Source organism: Fukomys damarensis, unplaced genomic scaffold (genome assembly GCF_012274545.1).
Source record: "Fukomys damarensis isolate Sample0158 unplaced genomic scaffold, DMR_v1.0_HiC HiC_scaffold_33, whole genome shotgun sequence".
Classification (NCBI taxonomy): Eukaryota; Metazoa; Chordata; class Mammalia; order Rodentia; family Bathyergidae; genus Fukomys; species Fukomys damarensis.
The window spans coordinates 53,934,611-53,954,861 of NW_022900945.1; the positions used below are offsets into that span (position 1 = coordinate 53,934,611).

Here is a 20,251-nt window from a genome sequence, read left to right on the forward strand (position 1 = left end):
TTTTTTTTTTTTTTTTTTCCTTAGCTCTATCTCCTCCTAGAACTAGATACAAAACATAATTCAGGCAGGAGGCAGGAAGACAGAGGGGCCAACTGTGTAAAAGTGACCACTGAAATTTTGATCTAGCCAGGAATCACACCAGTGGTACCAAATCCAATCCTGAGATGATTCTTCTGGTTCTGGAGACTCTGCTGGAACAGAGAACCCCAACTACTGGAAGAACTTTCAAATGGTGCCTCCACCTTAGGGAAGGATGAAGAACAAGGTGAAGGAAGCCCCTGAAGCTCAACCTCCCCACCAAAATTATAAGCCAAAGGCCAAATTTCATGCCCTGAGAGGCCTCCGAAATATTTAGCCTTCAAACACTTGAAAGGCGAAGGTGTGGTTATCCCCAGTATGTCTCCCTGGGACTTTAGGTTGAACCAGGCCAAATATCTGACTCTTGGAAATAGCAAATCATCTTGAAGCCTCTTTTCTCTGACAGCTGTGGTCTGTTTTCTGGAGAAATTTGACAGCTCCTGGGTCTTGGGATCACCGATTCCAGAGTAACCTGTACTCATAAAGGAGTGGAAAAGGGGCTGAAGTTGGGTTTTGTGGGGAACAGGAAAAGGGGGCAGTACTAGAACCCGTTCAGTAAGTCCTAGTCTCCTGCGAGCCATGACAGCACAAGGTGAATTAACTCAGTACAGGAAAGATAGAAAAAGTGAGAGTTTGAGAGAAAGCTGAGCTTTGGGCCTGATCAATGCTGCTCTGGGTGGCAGAGATGAAATCCTGCTCTCCCCCCACCCCAGCTCGCCACACCTTTATTTAGTACATTAGGAGAAAACAAATGTAACAGATGACTCAGGGCACAGAGTTCAGTACAGGGGAGACACTTGGAGGGCAGTGGCACCGGCAGCAGGGAAAATCCTAGAACAATGAGGAACTATGAAGATGAAGATTTTGTTCTCCCAGGATGTCTCTGGCTGGTATAATCTTTCCTTTTCTTTTTTTCTTTTTTTTTTGGACCAAGGATCAAACTCGGGTCCTTGCACTGAGCTAAATCCCCGGCCCCAGCTGCTGTAATCTTGTCCTGGATCATCACAGCATCCCCGGACCATTGAGGTCTTAGCAGTGACCAGAGGCCAAACTGGAGTTATGTCTCAACATGCCACAGCTGCCCTGTAGACGGGACAACTAGGCCTAATCAAATGATTTTCCCCCCCAAATTACGTAGAATTGCTCGCGACAGTCCTGAACTGGGAATACAGATAGAAAAAAAGGAGGGTTGAAAGCACTCGGAAGATCAATCTAATGGGTCACCGGATGAGAATCTTTTCAACAAGGCTCTGACTTGTGAGCCAGCAGCTGTTTGAAGACTTCCTGAGGCAGCACACACACCTTAGGTAGATGCCCTAGACTGGGGTTCGCCTGTAAGTGCTGAAAATCTCCTTCAGACATCAAGTAACTGTACCCCTTCTTCCCCGCAGTCACCATTTCTGCTCAACAACTACACACAGCAGCCCTGCTGCCTCCCGGGGCTTCCCCCAGGAGCGTGCAGACAGCAGGGGCTGCGCCTGCCTCCCCTGCTGTCTTCTGCTGGCCGGAGGACTTCCTCAGGGTGAGGACTAATTCCTAAAGGTGCAACAATCCATGTCATGACAACTGATCTAAAGTCCTGAAGGAAAAAGGTGGTTAACAGAGTGGAATGGTGGCTGAAACAAGTAAAGCACAGCTGCGCTCAGCCAGCAGCCAGCTGCACTTGCGGAGCCAAGCTCTGGGGATTCGATCCCATTCTCCCCTGGGAGCCACCAGCATTCTCCTCAGGTGTCTTCTTACACTCTCTGCTCCTCCACTCAGAGCACTGCCCGACTTCTCTGTGCCAGCCACAGCCTGGCCTGCCCACCTACAGATCAGCACACCTCTTTGAAGCAGGCCTGGCCCTGGCCCTGAAACACAGTGAATGCTCATCGGTTACTGACAGTCTGGAATGTAACCCACAAGCCGCTGTGCTAAGAAGACGTGGTCCTCTAATTTAAAAGTGAAAATCCTACAACCTCCTCACAGCCTGCACTTCCAGCATGATGGAGGCCGCAGAGGCCTGGCTCTTCTATGCCTCCCAAGATGGTCATCTTCAAGCTCAGAGTCGAGGCCTCTGCCCGAAGTCTAGCATCCTTTGTGCTCTGAAGACCCCACTTCCAGCTGGCTGAACCCCAACCCTGATGCCAGCACCCCGGGCCCACACTCCAACCTTCCTGCTTGCAACAACTTCCCTGAGAAAGGGAGAGGACTGCAGCAGGCAGCCCCGGTAATGTGAGCCCCACAGGAAGCTCAGAGTGGGGAGAATGCCAACTTCTCAGCCCTTCATGTGGCCTCCTGACTTCCCCCTGGTGGCTCTTCCAAGCACTGTTCCTCTGCAGCACCCACTTTTCCATCTGGGGCATGCTCTTCCCAGCCAGCGACCACAGCCAGATGCACACATGAACACCTGGATTTATTAAAAGAGTAGGAAGTTAAAAGTAACAGCATCACAGAGGGTTGGGAGCTTTCCAGGCCTAGGGTCCAGAGGTGAAGTCATCTGTCTTTAGAAATAAAAAATTGGTGATTTGAAATAGATTTCACCACACTAACTTAAGAGTAAAGCAAAAAAGGAAGTTGGGGTAATTTTCCACTCATTTAAGGCAGTTAGTTTAATGCATTTTGGCTTCTCAAAACTTCAGAAAAGTTTGGAGTGCGGCAGGAGACATCATTGAAAGAATCTTCCCTTGTTCTAAGGTTCTTCTCAGACCAACAGGAGCACCTGGAGGAGCAGCCTGTCCTGGCCACAGTGAACACAGTTCATAAGGCCGCAGGGCAGGCCTTGGAGGATCACAGCACTTCTCTCTGTCCTCTGCTGGTTGCTAGAGAATGAGGCTCAGAGGGATCTGCTGATCCACTACAAGAAAGCTTGAATGGAGGTATCACTCTCCTTGGGTCAGCTGAGAAGTTTCCCTGGGCTGTGTGTTGTTCTTTGTGGATGCTAGAAGGAGGTACAGCATTGGCAGGGAGAGGGCTTGGCACCTTCAGGTCCAGGTGTAGGGTGTGGTAGCTTCAGATGATTCACTTCCGCTTTGGCAGACATTCCTGTTGGCATGAAGGTCGCTGAGCAGGAGGGCACTTCTGCTGGCTGGGGGGTGGAGGGCAGGGCTCGGGCACCTTGAGAGGGCCGGGCTCCAGGACCTGAGGAGGGGGCTGACAAGGAAGTTTGCATTGTTGCCACTTCTGATGGGACATCCTCCCTGGATCGATGAAAGCCTGCATGAAACGGGACCAACATTTTTAACTTGGTAAGCAGAATATGCAACCTCTCCAGGAAGGACTTCTGCCTGTACCTGTTTTGGTCTTGATTCTCAGAGATGCTGGCCCATCCTACCATTCTCATTGCCATGATGACCAGACCCAGAATGCCATTACAGTTGACATCAAAATAAGCACCTCGTGGCTGTCCACATATAAACCTCTCCCAGAGAACTGGGGCACAGCTTGGATTCCATCTTCTAAGAAGAACATGCTCACTGTGGATCAAATGAGAAGAACGACGGGAACGGCCTGGAGCTAAACTAAAATACTGTACCAGGAAAGACAGCCGAAAGAGGCTTGGGATGCTCTCCCAGGGCAGGAAAAGTGGGAGAGGCCATAATGCGGTTTACATCCTCTACAAGGGCTTCCCCTTATGGAGAACAAGACCAAACAGCGGCCTGCAGGAAGAACAGGCCGCATGGGGAGAGGGTGAGGAAAGAGGTCCCTCCCATGCTGGACCGGCCCCGCAAGGGACATCAGTGCAGGGAATGCTCTCCCAGGCCTTACAGAGTTTCAGTCAGACAACGACTGAACAGAGACTCTAACACAGTGGGACTTCCATTCCGCTGGGCATCTTTGAATCTGCAGGCCTGGAAGTACTGGAGGCATCTGTCTCCCTGCTGTCTTTCTGTTCTCTACGTCCTCCCTCACAGTCTCTGGATAAAACTGTGGTGACTCCCGGAAGTGAGTCAATATGCGCCATGGCGCCAGCCAAATAGAAATAAGGGGCAAAGACACCACCTGCAGGTGCCAGCCGCTCTGTCTGAGTGCCAAGAACTCACCTCAGCATCTCTGCAATCACGTATTTGATGCCACATCATGCTGGGGACAAGGGGAAGAAGCTCTACTAAATAAAAAACCACCCCTAGGGCCGGGGATTCACCTCAGTGGTGCCTCACAAGCGGAAGGACCCGAGTTTGATCCCCAGTTCCAAAAAAAAAAGCAAGCAAACAAACAAAAACATCCCCATCACAGTAACAAGGATATAAGATGGATGGAGAGGGGCCCTGCAAGAAACATCTCGGGTCCAGTTTGACCACAAACTACATCACCTATGACCCAAGACTTAGATTTACCCATATGCCACTTCCATCACAACAAAAACCAAGACCTCACATTCTGCCTGTCAGCTTGGTTTGCTCACCTGCCTCCCTTTTGCCAACTCTACTTCTGGAGCTGTTTTCCTGTTAGCTCTCTGGGTTTCTCGTCTCTGTCTCTGTGTCCCCACTACCACCACCACCATTCTACCCTATAAATCTAACACTTCCACAAACTCCCTACTTCATCAAAATCTTGCCACTGTCAAAAGAAGCCCATAGGCTACTGCTGGGGTCCTCACTCCGAAGAGCAGAGCCCTCTTATTCACCTCCTCTCCGTCTTCTCCAGGACCCTGAGATCCAAGTGACATTAATGAGGCCACAGCGGGATCATGTTATCCCAGGGAACAGCCTGGGAAGGGGGAAATGGGGATTTCCTAGCAGACTGCTCAGTCTCAGCTGTATCTCACTGCTTTCATGAAGTCAGTTGTCAGACTCCTACTCTGTATTTACAGTTCCAGCTTGGCAGCTCTCCAGTGACTAACCATATTTTACACACCCTGAAGGATTTCTTGCAGGGTTTAAGAGTATGATACTCTCATAAATGCCCTCAACTGCTCCTCAACTGCTCCTAGAACCATCAGCTATCAGAGGGGTTGGCGGTGGGAGAAATAAGCCAAGGAACCTAGGGTCCTGGTCCCCAGGAATCCGCACTGGGTTTTAGCTCTATACCCTCCCTCTTTCTCCCCCCACCCTCTGCAACCTACTTTTGTACATCATCTCATGCTTAATAATGAGGTAGCTTCCCAGGCCCTGGAGGTAGCACACCGTCCATCTCCATGGCATTCCAGGCCTTGGAGATTTTTAAAGGGAGGAACAAGAGTCATTTTTACCAGCTTTTAGTTCAGCCAGAGGTAAGTCAGTCATCAGTCCCTCTGTCGATGCTGACTACTGTTCCAGACAGAATCCTTGTTTTCCAGGCATTTTTATTGCAATATGGAGAACAGAGTATATAAAGAGTAAGTAATGTAATGTAATGTAAGGGACTCTCCATTATTCACAGTTGCAGAATATAACTTTTCAGCACCTTGAAATACGTGAACAAGGCTGTGCTCCAAAAATCAAGATTGGCACCTCTCCAGCGGTAGAAGCTGTGGCATTTCCCCTGGATGGTCTTTCTGCAGGTGACGAGAACCTTCTACTTCTGAGGCTGTCAGGGGAGTTGCACAGGTGAGAAGAGACAAGAATGAGGTTCTTGGAGGGTCTGGGTGTCTTGGTTAGGACTAAGACCCTTTCTGCTCCCTTACCTTCTTCTCTGAATGTTTTAAGCAGAATCAAAAGATAATAGACAGCACCAAACCATTTCACCTATAAAGCCTATGGTTGGTGTCAGGAATCCATTCAGGTCATTTTGAAAATAGTCATGGAATCAGGCTGCAGTCCAGGAGTGAGGACAAAGATGCGACAGAAACACAGCCCCTGTGTCTGAATTCACAGTGCAGTAGGGAGGGCAGATATGTAAATACACAGTAAGATGAAACACACACAGAGCAGTAAGATTACTCTTGGAGTACTAGAGGAGCACAAAACAAATGAACAAACCCCTATGTGGGGCACAGGATGCTTCCTGGAGGAGATTTTCCAGGAGGCAACTGAACAAACTTAGCCATTGTATGGATGTGGCACTTTTACCACCTACGCCTTCCCTGCGGTACCACATCCCTCCTCAGAGCTGGCCCAGGCTCCAGAGCAGGCCACTGTCCTTCTGCAGGGCTGAATGCACCTCTCACCTCCTCTACTGCCATCTTCGGGATCACCTGCCCCTCTCACCCCTCTTGCTGAAAGTCTCCCTCTGCGGGTCAAAGGAATGGGAATGACTTGTCTCCCAGCTGCTTGACCATGCAATGAAGTGCAATCTAGCCCTTTCCATGGGCCTTGCAAAGCCTTGTGACCTGTGTCACAGACAGTTTCTTTCCTGGGCTCCTTTCCTTGGAGCAATACCGGGCCTCTGAGCTCTGGGTGCCACTACCTCACATCTGAAGAACCAGAGCATCTCCTTGTGCTGAAGGAGCTCCTTATGCTCACAGAATACAGAAGGATAGGAGGGGAAGGTACTGGCCTGCCCTGACCAAAGGCTTCAGTCAAAAACATGAATCCAGAAACTCTGGACTCCCGAGATTTATAGATAGTCATTCATCAATGAAAATGGTAAGAAAATCCAGTCTACAATGAAAGGCCCAAATAAGCAACTAATAGTGAGTGTCAGGCAGAGATAGAGAAGAAATAAGAGCTTGTTTCTCTAGTTCTCTATGCTGTCAGATCATGAAGGAAAGTCTGGGGCTATTTCTGAACCTAATAACCCAAAATACTAGTGCTGGAAAAGTGTCCTTGGGAGACAAAAGGAGAAAGTGTAAGACAGGGCCGTTAATCATTTGAATCACTTGCAAACATTTTGAACTTCAGTTTTTTCTGCCCACTAGAGCCGTGTGTGTGTGTGTGTGTGTGTGTGTGTGTGTGTGTGTGTGTGTGATATTTATGTCACAGTAGCCAGAAATTTGTTGTTATTCTAGATGTGTCTGTGTAGGTATTCTTAATGGGGTGAACATTTAAATTAGTAGAGTTTGAGTAAAGCAGATTTTCCTCCTTAATGTGGGTGCTTCTCATCCAATCATCTGAAAGCCTGCACAAAAAGAAAGACCAACCTCCCAGAAGATTATCCCTTGGGCTTGAATTTATTGTGGATTCAGCCTGGAAGCCAATTCCTTAAAATGAAGAAACAATATATGTACATAATATATATGCTTGTGCATTGGTTCTGTTTCTCTGAAGAACCCTAGCTAATACACTTGCTCGGAATATAGTGTGTTCACCGGGGGATTTCCAGGGAGCCTTGGTCACCTCAGAGAAGCAGGTGTGTGGGCCACAGAGGTCGAGAAGTTGAATGGCTCAGCTCAGCCTGCGAGCGTCCACCGCCACGATGATCTTCAGCCTGGGGCTTTAACACTCATGCCAGCTGCTCCATGGCAGCCTGAGAGAGCAGACATGGACTGACCCACACCTGAAACTTCTGTCTCATTCTGAGCTGTCCTCCCTGAGGGGGAGGAAGAGGAGGCAGTGTCTCTTCTTACCAGGTGGTACCAAAGGAGGGCTTCCTGTACTACGAAGGAGTCTGTGAGACTTTCCAGGTGCAGAGAGCTACACTGAACAGGGAAGTCTGGGGGGCGGGGGATCCCAGTTGTTCTCCCAGCCCAGCCCAAGCTGAATCCACAATAAAAGCATCAGAGATGGAACCTCCTCAGCCTGCTGGGACCTGTCCTCTGAGGAAAGGTGTACTAGGAAAGGCAGAGGAGTGAAATGGCTCTAATGACAGGGAGAGTGCAGTGCACCTGCCCGGGGCCTTTGCACACCGCACACAAGTCACCGATGGCGGACCCTGACTGTTCTCCAAGGCTTTTACGGGAAATGGAAGAGTTAATAATGGCAAAGATAGATGAATTAATGAGTGGGTGTGCAAGTGTCTTATGAATAGAAATTACAGAATGCTTTTCTCTGACAAATTATGGTAATTTACTGAAATTCAAAGTATGTCAGATGAAAAGAACGTGTGCTAGTTATGTCAAGTTTCTTGTCCTAAGTCCCACAGCAAATATGTGGCAAGTCAAACTAGATGCTGAATATCCCCGTTTTCAGATCAGGGCTCCTTCATTATCTTAGTTTAGATGACAGCATGCTAAACAAGACTATGGGCTTGAGTAGGGTCAGTAAATCAAAAGATTGCCACTAAAAATCTGAGATCATGGGCTACCACTTCCATAATCTGGGATGTGAGCCCTTCCTTACCGCCTGCTCGAGGTGAGGAAGGAGGTAGATTTTAACATCCTCATAAACTATGAGCTCACCCTCCCTGGAGAATGGGGTGAGCAGAGGAGGATGTGGAGAATGGAACAGCAGGGGAAGAGGAGGAGACAGCAACTGTCTAAAAGGAAGAGACAGAGCTGGAGCGATACCCTGTCCGAAGGGCAGACCCAGAGTCTGCTGGAGGAGCTCTGAAGGGGCTATCAGTCTCCTTCAATGGAAAGAATCCAAATGCATCTAGCTTAAGAGGCTCACAGCCTTGGAAGGTCACCGAGGAGATGAATCAAGGTTGGGGAGGCTTCCTCTGTCCTCGGTCCCATGGAAGACATTTCTGACCACATCTAATATGAATTTCTGGAATATTTCTGCTAATAATTTCTCACAAACACATACCTCATTTCTGCTCTTCAAGTGACTGGATGATAGCAGGCATCCTTTCAGACACTGGCAGGAAGGTATTTTGTCCTTTTTGTCCCCAAGCTGAGAAGCACCCTTTACTGCCCCTATACAAACACACCACAATACGATTAGGTGTCATTTCCCTTTTGACTAGCAACGGAGCACTCACTAGGTAACTGCTTCACTATCAAATTTATCCCTTTAATTCTTGTCATCTTGGGATGTGGCCACTGTCATCCCCATTTAATGGAGAAGTCTGCTCTTCACACAGCCAGCCGGGCTCGGTCTCTCTGGCCTAAACCCTCCTGCCTCTTACCTCCACACTGATACACTGACCTGGGCCTGCTCATCTTCTCCCCTGAACTGAGTACCACATGGATGGCAGGGCCAAGCATGAATCACGATCCAGCAGTGGCTCCCTGAGAGCAGAGAGGAATTTGGCTACAATCCCAGAGGATTTCCTTAGTTGGCAGCTCTTGCCAGTGCTGGGTGCTGTGGACTTCAGAGCTGTGCTGGAAGTTTGCTGGGAAAGTCATCTGTCAGGACGATGGCAGACGTGGCGGTTTAACTGAGAAGCTCTTGTGACAAAATGAAACACAAAACGTATCTTCTATTTCTTACACATTGTCTTCAACCAAGTATATCAGCAGCAACAACACCAAGTCACCTGCCAGGCCCCAACCCCAGACTTCCTGAGCCTTGTTCCCTCAAGGTGCCTGATCCTTTTCCCTCCAAGGTACTCAAGCCCTGTCCTACTCCCTCCAGCCAGCTGAAGTGTCTCCCTATGCCATATTCCTCGTGCCAGCAGGAATATGCCACCAAAGCAGAAGTGACACCTCTGAGCCACCCCGACATGTACCAGAGGAGCTGGATTCTCTTCCTTTTACCACAAACCCTATTTCCATCAAAAACGTAGAATCACAGACAGCACAGCATAGGCTCCTTCTCTCCCAGGGCGAGGTGAACCCTGAAACTTCCACAGTTAATCAGCCAGGTCTTCCCACCTTCCCCATGCAGACAGCAGACTGAACAGCTGTGGCACGTTCTCCACGCTCTCCTTCCAGTCCCGGCCAGCCTGACCTCTCTAGCTACCATCACCCGAAGTGGGTAAAACGAGGCCTACTCCTACGTGGCGGCACCCTCTACCCACAGGTCTGCTGTTGGCCTCACTGACAGTATCTACTTAGGAGTGTTGGAAATACATCCTCAGACTTAGTTTATCAGTGCAGATAAAGCCCTCAAATATCAAGAAATCCTGACAAGGAATTTTACTTCTGTAGAAGGGTACAAGCATGAGGTAGCAGGCACACCAAGTGGCAGGAAGTGGGTGTTAAGCCCTAGAATGGGACTTTGTCCCCCGTTGGCTGGGCTGGAGGTTCAGTTATCCTGACTGACTAGTTTAAGCAGTGTAAAAGGCTGGGCCTGAGAAGTTGCTGGGTAGGGTTGTCAAGGGAAGGAAGACCAGAGGAAACAGGATATGGGGAACAGAAGGTCCTTGGCTACTGATACGCTATCTTGGCAGGGATAAGGGGAAAAAAATGAGAATCGAGACCTGTCATGTAAAAGCACAAGATCCCAATAATGAATGTAACTGTACTGTATACCTAAAATGTACCAATAAACTCAATTAAAAAAGCTATCTTTGTCTGTTTTTCCAGAGTTTGAACTGAGCAGACATGTCCCATAATTTCAGTGCATTTAGGAGGGGCCACAGAGGGTGGACTAGAGTCTAAAAGGGAGACGCTCTTGTTTATATTCTTTGATAGAAAAGACAGGGCCACAGTTTCTCTCACAGGAGGGTGCAGAAGAACCCCACAGAATGAAAAACAAACAGCACAACTATATTCTATTTTCTTCAGATGTCAGAGAGCAAGACAGCACTCTCATCAGAGCAGTTGAAGTCACCTGCCTTCCCCTCCACCTCACCTCTTTCATCTTGGTGCTAGCTAGAATCTTTCCAGCACAGACCACTCTCTCACTAATCTGCAACCCCAGTCCTGCAAGAACCATGGCCCAGCCTCTCTGCTTGAACCATTAAAACACTGTAATTGAAAATTTATGACTTTTATTCAGTTACTGCCCAGATCGTTGTAGGTACAAAAAGGTTAAGTTGACCACTGGGAACCAGCAAGAGTTATGGGGAACTTCTAATGGCTTACCTAGGGAAACAAAACCCAGGGAAAAGGAGGAAGCTCCTCCTTATGAGGACCTCTCCCCTGGTCTCCAAGCACAACCGGCCTGTTCCGAAAAGGAGCTCACCCCTTACACCCTTAGCCTTCATTCCAAGAGAAAGGCACACTAGTTTCTGGACAGAATGGGAGACATGGGACCTAAGGACCCTAAGGAGAGTCGATGACAGAGACTGGACAGGAGTACCACTATTTTAATAAAAGCTCACCATCTCAGGAGATCTAATTCTGTTTAACCTCTGGCTTCCCAGGAAAAAATGTCCAAATTATGAAAAAAAAAAAGGAATAAAAAGTCCTCTGCTAAAGTTTCCTTAAAGACTTCTGTCAGAAGATACTCAGACCCTTTCCAAACCTTACAACCCCGAGTCTGTAAGAGATCACTTTCTCTCTTCTGCTTACCAGATCAGAGGCCCCTCTCAGATTTTCTAATAAACCTTGGGCCACTGAGTTCACATCCCGCTTCTCCTCCTCTCAGTGGAGAATAAACTATCGGAATTGTATTTGTTATACTATGCACTAACTACAGTAATAAATGAAACAAAAGATTCAAAACAGTATATGATCCATTGTGTATTTTTGGAGTTTCTTCTAATATGAAAATGTGGCTATTCTATTTCAAGAACTGCTTTAAAAAGCAATATAATAATTTAATATTTTCCTTGTTGCACAGAAGAGTTGGTGCTCACAGTGTGTGATGTTTATGACAGCATTTCATAATCTTTATGGAGACGGCAATATATGTCTGGGTGCCCTGCACTCAAAAGACACAAAACTTAAGGAGGGAGACAAGCAAACTGAACAGCCTTCAGGACTCTGCTGTTGGAAATCAGCCCCCTCAAACTGTCTGTGCCTGAAAGTATGCACTCAGGAAGCAAGAGGACTGAACAAAGCAAAGCTTAAAGTTTACTTCTGCAGAAGGGCACAATTGCCCTCACACACGAGGCAGCAGGCACACCAAGGGATGGGGGGGGTGTTAAGCCCTAACTCATGGAAAGCAGCTAACCTTCAAATTCACTGGATGAATTCAAGTGAGGGGAGGATCTGAAGAATTGCTGTCAACACAAACTTGCCCCAAGCACAACATCCCATGATTGTTAACAAATATAGCTGCTTTCCACCTGACGCCAAGTGTGCACTTGCAATCATTGCTTTTTGTACACAAAAACCTGGGTTACACCTGCTAAATTCATCATGCGGTAACAAAGCCACCACCTAAATCCAGACGTGAGGCACATGGACTCTGTCAAGCTCACGATATACTTCCTTCCTCATACGCCCACCTCGAGCACTCTACACCCTCAGGACTCCAACTCTCTCTGGCTCCAAGGATGAAACCTTCCCAATCCACTGGTTTCCATAAGTGGCAAGTGATCCTTCCCGGGTCCTTCCAGGAAACAGCAGGGATTGGATAACAGTGCTGTCAGTATCTTCCTCGGGGCCAAGTACACCATCCTCCCCCTTTTCCACCCTCTTTTTCCCTTCTGTGGTAAAAACATTTAATGTGAGGTCTATCCCTTAAATTTTAAGTGTACAATGCAGCATTGTTGATTCTAGGCACAATGTTGTATAGCAGGTCTCTAGGACTTAATCATCTTACTTAACAGAAATGTTTTACCTGATTAATAACTCTTCGATCCCCCCGTATCTATTAGTTGCCATCATTTTAGTCTCAACTTTGTGATTTTATGACATTTACTATTACAGGTACACTTCATAAATGTGGAAACATGCAACATTTTTTCTACTATCTTAATCCTTTCACTTTGTATAATTTCAAGGGCCACACACATTGTTGGATATGTAGAGTTTCCATTTTCTAAAAGCAGAACAGTATTCCACTGCATGTAGACAACACACTTTCCTATTCCATTCACCTAGCCATGGGCACCTAGGTTGCTTCCACACCTTACTTACCTAGATCAGTGCTGCTGATGTACCGACCCATGCTGCCTCCTGGTGACAAAAGAAGATTATGGAAACAGAGGTGTACCTCCTCTAATTTTATTAAAAACTAGGAAGACTTCATATTTCTTATACACAAAGCTATTTAGGAACTTGACCAAAACTAGCTTAAATCATTACTCCCCAGTGTGGTAAAAATGCTTAGGGAATTTTCTGACTTTGCAATCTCACATTACAGGAAGAAAATTTGCCCTGTTTTTCCATTTTCCTTGCATGCACATATTTCTCCCTCTGCTCTGATCCTGCAGAAGGATCTTCTCTTCTCTGTTCTCTTCCTTAAGCCATCTACCTCAGCGAGACCCCGATTTATCTCCTACCATGGAGCTGGGAAAGTGACAGAGCCAGGGGAAAGTAAAGGAAGGCAAGCTTCGGGGAAAGCCCAGGAACAATCCTAAAGAAGAATATGGGTCATAGGAGAGTGAAGTCGGAGCTTCCCTGAAGAGAATGACTCCCTTCTACCCACAAAACGCCTCCCTCACGGTCCTCTGGGCCAGGCGCTTCCCATTCACATCCACCATCACACCTCTCCCCTGCCTGCTCCTGAAGAAGGTCGCACCAGGCAGAAAATGTGCATGTGTCTGGGGAGTAAGATGGAGATTTGGGTCAACTGAGGCACAGCTCCAAGTAAGAGGGGATTGAGACTCACGTTGGATGCCTGCCACCTCAGCTTGGAACCCTGGGTCAGATGAGCACTGAATGTTAGAAAAATCCAGAGTGATCTGTAATTCCTGGGTTGCAAGGTTCAATGGTACCTCCTCCTCCTGGTTCCTCTAGGCTTGATACATGTACAGTGGTAGTGGAAGCTGGCCTTTAAAGGCAGATCTCCTCCTGCACGAAGTGAGGCCTCCCTCCTCTGACAGTTTATTTGGCTCTTAATTAGTCTTGTCATCCGTTCATGTGCTCCTCAAACATTCACAGATTCTCTCTTACCTATGACACCCTGGGCCAGCACTACAGATGCAAAAGACAGTGAGAGCTTTCCATGGAGTAGAGCAGTATGTGAGACAGAGACCGAGGTATACAGCCCGTCACGGTTCAAATCTAGAATGCCCCCACTTCCAATGCCTCCCGTGGCTTTTCGAAAGTGAGCAGATCTGGGGGTCGCTAAAGCTGACTATTGGGAGGTGGGGTCCGCTCGTCTAGAAGGTGAAAATCAGATATTAATATTTTTAAAAAAGAGATGGGTCACTTTGAAATTCAGCAAAAGAGGAAATTCTTAGGAAGGAGAGGAGATGAGGCTGAGAAAGCAAGAGATTATCCAGGTCGCAGAGGAAGATGGGTACAAAAGAAGACACAAGCCCAGCATGACGGCACATACGTGTAATCAGCACTCTGGAAGGCTGAGGCAAAGGGTCTCAAATTCAAGCCCAAACTAGCAGCTTAGCAACTCATCAAGACCTGTCTCAAAATAAAAATTGTTAAAAGAGCTCAGGATGTAGCTTAGTGCAAAGGCCCTAGATTCAATCCCAAGTGTGGGGCAGAAAATGACAGCACAGCTTCAAAAACTGTAGTAAAGTCCCATGGGCCTCATATAAACTATAGAGGAAGGAGAGCTGGTTGACAGCCCAGCCTGTTAAAATCCTGTTTCAGGGGTCTGCATAAATGCACAGGCACTGCAGAAGCCACAAGCAGCCAGAAATCATATGTTTTCCACCATTAAAGGACTATGATCAAAACTCCAGCAAGGGGAACTAGGTTTCCCTAATTTACCTTCCCATACTACTCTCCCATTACCACCCACAAGCATCCCTTTTCCACCCACAAAACCCAATGGCCAGCCTTTCGGAAAGGCCAAGAAGGAACTCTGGGAGGAGAACTTTTCTGTTCTGAGATAGGATCTTGGGTTAACTCAATTGATAAAGAATTGATTGTGAGTGTAAGACTTTCTTTATAATACAGAACATTTACCTTGAATATCGAGTGACCAAGACTTAATTTAAAAAATAAAACTGCTGTACCCTACAGCAGCACCCCAAACCTGAATTTTTCAAGGACAACAAGAAAAAGTGCTTAAGTAATCCTTGGATTTGGGCTATGGAGTACGCTGTGGTAAAAGGAAGACTTTGGAATCTCTTAGTAGAAAAATAAGAAGAGGAGAGTCAGAGTGGCTGTGATCCAGACCTCTCCAGAAAGGTAAGAAAAGTTCAGGGGAGTTAAACTTTGGGAAGCGGTGGCAGCGACAGAGACCATAGGGAAACAACAGGCCAGGTTCTCCTCTCCAAGCAGTGATGAGCCTCTTGTTCTTGGCACAAAAGCATCTTCACCCTGGCCTCATCTTGCCAGCATCAATTCTGAGAGACTCTGAAAGGGGTGAGACAGTCAAGGGAGTGATTTATCACGGCTCTGTTCTCATGTCAAGGATCTGAGTTGAGCCAGGAACTGTGGAGTCACCCAACAATCACTGCTGGTGATGCTGTGATGATGTCACAGATGGGCCCCACCCTGGTGTCCTCAGAGCTGGGCCAAGGAACCAGAGGGAAAACCCACCTTCCCAGCACAGCTGAGCCGTCCACCTCTCCCGACTACCTGTCAGGTTGACTACCAGCTCAAAGGGGTGAGTTGTATCTGGACAGCTGGAAAGGCTGCTCTTTCGGTTTTCCTGTCCTGGGAGTGACATGCTGAGCAGGGAAGGAGGGCTGTTATCTGGTAAAAGTTTCCTGTCATTCTCAGCAAGAACTAGTGTGCATCTCGCCCTGGAAAATAGAGTCCTGGCAATGTTAGAGTTTGATTTAATGAGGTGCATTCTCAGAGAACTATGCTGATTTTAAAACTAAGTTTGGTAAAATTTTTATTTTTATATTGTGAAGGGAAATCAAAGATGTGTCAATTAACCCCCCCACGAAATAATGTCAGAGGCCGAAAAGCTCTCTTCACATCCTGTGGTTAAACTGCCCATGTAGGCCAAAGCAAAGCTCAACAGAAAAGGAATCCCTTCTGAAAGCCATATTTTGTGGTTCTAATGTGCATATCTTGGATAAGTTAGATTTCCAGTTTACCTCCTCCTCTCCTGACTTTTTTCCTAACCCTAATGCTTGGCAGAATCTGAGTAGAGGCAAGGGAAGGGAAAGTTTAGACTGGTCCACGGACAGCAGGGTTTAATTACCATTCTTAAAAGAAGAAAGCACCATTTCAAGATTCAGCAGCGGAGGTAGGGCCACAGGATAAAAAGAAGTGCTTGGGGCTCCACAGTCTTCTCCTATACCACCCATTTATCTCTACAAAGATGGGGAAGTAGCCTTGTGGGAGTTCTTTAAAACTCTTGCTGATTATAGTTTTTTCACACCAGAGAAACTGTTTGGTATTTACACATGTGTGACTTATTTATTTTGCTTAAGAGTATATCCTCAATGTGAAAAACTATAATAGTACACAAGATCCTAATGGGATGGTTAAGAGTGTGAAGTGGGAAGAAAGGGGCTAAAGGTGTAGGGAAAGGGGGAAGGGTAGGGGCAAGGAAATAAGGGAAAAGAAAAAAATATGAGAAAATGAAAAAATGGAAATAAAGAGTTTGTTAATAGGGAGGGGAGGAGGGGGTGAAGGGAGGGCAGGGACAAGGGGAAAACATGAGAACCAAGATCTGTCATGCGAAGGTACAGGATCCCAGTAATGAATGTAACTGTATTGTAGACCTAGATTATACCAATAAACTCAATAAAAAGAGAAGAAAAAAAAAAACTCTTGCTGAACCATGGATGCCTTCGGCACTGGGCTCATAGTTATGGATGGTTTTAATGAGGTACTCTAACAGACACATGGGGTTACAGAAAACATCAACTCTATTTTTTCCAATTCTTTTGTTAGTACATGTTTTCGATACCTGCATTTCTCAGTCATCTCGGGGAGTGGGTACATGTAGATCTCTTTTAAATAAATCCGCTTCCCCTTCCCTCCCTGCCCACCTCCTCCGTAATTCCCCTTCTCCTTTTCACTCTTGTTGTTCATGTTCTTGGCATACAAAGTGCACGTTCACTGAGGCTATTCGGGTCCTGAACAGGGCTTACTGCTATGTCTCTTGTGATTTCACCTTTTCATTTCTAATCACATGGATGCGAGTCTTTTCTCTCTTTCTCTTGGCGAGTCTGCCTAAGGGCTTATCTATTTTATTTATCCTTTCAAAGAACTACTCTTTGGTGCACTGATTTTTTTTGCAGGGGGGACTTTTTTCCCTCGATTCCATTGACTTCTGCTTTCATCTCTATATCATCCTTCAATTTCATTCTGGGCCTGGATTGTTGTTTCTCAAGTATCTGAGGATTCTTCAAAAAATTATTTATTTTAGCTTGCTCTATTTTCCCAATGTAAACATCACAGGCATTGAACTTTTTTGTCTTAGAACTGCTTTCTACCCCAGGGATTTCGGTGAGTGGTTCAGGCAAGGTCAGTAACTTCCAGAAATTCTTAAATTTCTTTTTTGATTTCTTGTCACCCTCTGATTGTTGCTAATTTTCCAGGAGCTTCTACTTTTTCTGTGATTTCTTCTGTCATTGATTTCTATTTTTGTTGCTCAACAGTCTGATAATACACTTGGGATAATTTCAATTAATTCAATTAATATTTACTTAAGCAGGCTTTGTGGAATAATATGTGATCTACTTTGGAAAAAAAAATACTATGTGCTGCAGAAAAGAAAGTTTACCCTGCTACAGAGGGCTGGATACTCTGTAGATATCTATTAAATCCATATGTTCTCAGCTATATTGAAACGATTTTTAGTGTTGTTGGAGGGGAGGAGAAGCCCAGGACCCCAGGTTAAGAACTGCCACTAACTAGAGTCCATAGAACAGAAACCAAAGAGACCAGCAGCCAGAGTAAGGGTGGAGAGATCAAGAGAGGCTGCCACAAGTCACAAATCCACAGCAAGAGTGAGGACAGCGCTTCCCTCCCAATGCTAGGGCCTGAACACATGGGGGCGCCTCCTAAGAAAGGGAACAGGTCTGAGGCTTGAGAGGGCCAAAGGAATCCTTTCCCGCTGACCACCTGTCTTGTATTCCTTGGCAGGGCCCGCACGATCCAGAGACCATGTCAACTGATGATAAGACTAAGCCGAGCGACCCCAAGACCTCTGAGCCCAGACAAGTCGATCCCAGGTGTGAACAAAAGTGTGAGTCCAAATGCCAGCCCACCTTCTTAAAGAAGTTGCTGCAACGCTGCTCAGAAAAGTGCCCGCGGGAGAAGTGTCCTCCACCACCAAAGTGCCCACCGTGCCCCCCGCCGTGCCCTGTGCTGTGCCCCCCACCGTGCCCGCCACCACAGCCATGCCCCCTGCCGTGCCCTCCCAAGCCCTGCTCCAAGCCTTGCCCTCCTAAGTGTGCCCCTGCCTGCCCACCCCCAGAGTGAGGCACCATGGTTGTCACAAGCCACCACCACATACCGCACCTGCGGCTGGAACCAACCCCTGACCTGACAAGTAAAGGTGACCCTCTGCTGTGCATGACCTCCTGGTGTCTCGATGGGTGGCTTTCTTCTGTTGTTTAGAGTGCGAAAGCACCAAGAACCAGTCCCTAAGGAGTGAGTAAGGTCAGCGCTCCAGATTTCCACTACCAAAGACCTTCAAGTCCCGGCTGCCCCCTGGACCTGTCTGCTACTTACAAGGCGCTGCCTGTCCTGCGGGGTGCTTCACAGGAACATGGGCCCCTGGGAGAGCAGAGCCTGAGAGATCCATAAACATGGTGGCAGCTGAGAAAAGGCAGGAACCTCAGGAAGAGAGCTGTCGAAGGCCTGAGAGGGAAAAGCAGAGTGGGACATTGGCAAACTGTTAGTCCTATTTCCTAACACCTAGGCAGACGGCTCTGAGAACCCACCCCGTAGATTTAAACTCCAGCTCTGTTTCCTAGCAACTCTGCGCCTCAGTTTCCTTCTCTCTGCCCCAAAGTTACAGCACTGTTGTGAGCCTCAGAAGTTAACAAATGCCTACTAGGCAGGGCGCTGGAACACAGCAGTGCCGAGTGAAGGACAATCCTACACTCGCCCAGGACCAACACCCACACAACTTAACTGCCACGCTTCTCCATCGAAGTGCGGGTCTCCTGAGCACACTGGTCAGGCTGTGACACAACCAGCCAGACTCGGCGAGACCATCTTACAAAAATGAATAGGAGTCGTGTCGGCTCCTTGGATTTGACACTGAGCCACACGATGACGCAATGTCGCTAGTGACAGAAGCTCAGCGAAGGGAACAGAGGAGCTCCCATGTTGCAGTTTTCTGTACATCTGTAGTGTTTCCAAACAAAAACTTAGATGCAAAAAACTAAATATATACATGCGAGGGCCCCAATTAGGAAGGGACAGAGAAGGCACTCGCAGCTGGCATGTCAGCGAGGATTATTTACAAAGAGCTGGAGTCCACATCAGACTGGCTTAATTCACAGGAGGGAATTCACTGGCTCGTGTTGCTGAGGATATGGGAGACATAGCAGAGAGAGCTGCAGCAACAAGGAAACACTTCAGGGACTGGGGACGCAGACTACTCCCCGTTTCAGTCTCCCTCAAGCCCCTGAGATATATCCCACCCTCCCCTAATGTCTCCTTCTGTGCACAAGCTGGGTATGCGGGCACTCCAAGTGTCTCCAGGAAAGGATGCTGGTGGCCTAGAAGGTCACATGCCCACCCCTTTAGGCAAGGAGACAATAGAGCTCTGACAAACAGATCAAACGAGCCATGGATTATTACAGTCCACAGTATTTAAATGGAAATAGGCTTATCATTCTGTACCGTCATGGTAAGAGGTCATAAACAAGGTCAACTCTGGGACGGTTCTCCAAATCATGGCACATCAACAGCTCCATCCTCAGCAGAGAGGACGGTTCAGCAGCAAAGGGTGGGGCAAGTACAGAGAGTTGAAACTATGCCAAAAATAGATACCAGCGACTCTGTTATGACCCAGGCAACGTCATCAGCCAGTTATGGATGTAGACCATTAGAAGAAGGAGCAATGACTTTCGGGGTCCACCTCCTCATTTTTCAAATGTGAAAACTAGTGGTTACTTGTTTGATATGAACGTGACTTGAACCCTCAGGGTCTCTAGGACAAGCTGAGAGCCTGATCCTAGGGTCTCATATTCCAGAGCCCTGGACAGGACTGTCTGCTGGAGCCCAAGAACCACTAGAACCCCACGTGAGAGGCTTGGGGGCTGTGGTGGGCTGCTGATATTAGGAGGAAACCCTCCCACCTCACAGGAAAGCATGAAGCTGAAGGTGAAGCCCATGGTATAGCAGTCGCCTAACAAGCACAAAGCCCTCAGTTTGACCCCCGCAGCACAGGGAATAAAGAGGGGGAAAAAGAAAGGAGGGAGGAAAGGAAGTGGGAGAGAATAATGTGACATCCTTTTGCAACTATTAAATTATCACTTTCAATTAGTAAGTCCAGAGCTCCAGTGTGAACATTGTGTCACTGTTAGTTGGAATACAAATAAATATCTTTTTAGAAATGCCCAACATGGTAATGTATATCAAAGGCATAAAATGATTCAGTATTTTGACTCAATGGATTTA

At 47.3% G+C, this 20,251-nt stretch overlaps 2 protein-coding genes across 9 annotated transcripts in view; one reads left to right on the forward strand and one right to left on the reverse strand.

Annotated features, from left to right (window-relative positions):
- LOC104875962 (small proline-rich protein 2E) overlaps positions 1 to 20,251 on the reverse strand; it is a 101,574-nt gene that overhangs the window by 38,177 nt on the left and 43,146 nt on the right. For 2 of the 8 annotated variants that reach the window (XR_004515095.1, XR_002026018.2), the window contains 7 exons: positions 18,350 to 18,478; positions 18,161 to 18,261; positions 12,713 to 12,751; positions 8,946 to 9,145; positions 8,604 to 8,713; positions 5,443 to 5,565; positions 3,207 to 3,273 (listed from right to left, as the gene is read on the reverse strand). The exons of 2 other annotated variants lie outside the window; for them this stretch is intronic. Coding sequence is in view for 2 of the 6 variants with exons in the window: in XM_010643726.2 (XP_010642028.1) it covers positions 3,079 to 3,273; positions 8,604 to 8,713; positions 12,713 to 12,751; positions 18,161 to 18,261; positions 18,350 to 18,478 (574 nt within the window). In the remaining 4 variants the exon portion in view is untranslated. 4 more of the 8 variants (XM_010643726.2, XM_033758327.1, XM_019210593.2 and 1 more) reach the window with 3 other exon arrangements.
- Lelp1 (late cornified envelope like proline rich 1) lies at positions 15,241 to 18,189 on the forward strand. The gene is made up of 2 exons (XM_010643738.2): positions 15,241 to 15,314; positions 17,759 to 18,189. The coding sequence occupies exon 2, from the start codon at positions 17,780 to 17,782 to the stop codon at positions 18,095 to 18,097; it is 318 nt and encodes a 105-aa protein (XP_010642040.1). The 5' UTR covers positions 15,241 to 15,314; positions 17,759 to 17,779; the 3' UTR covers positions 18,098 to 18,189.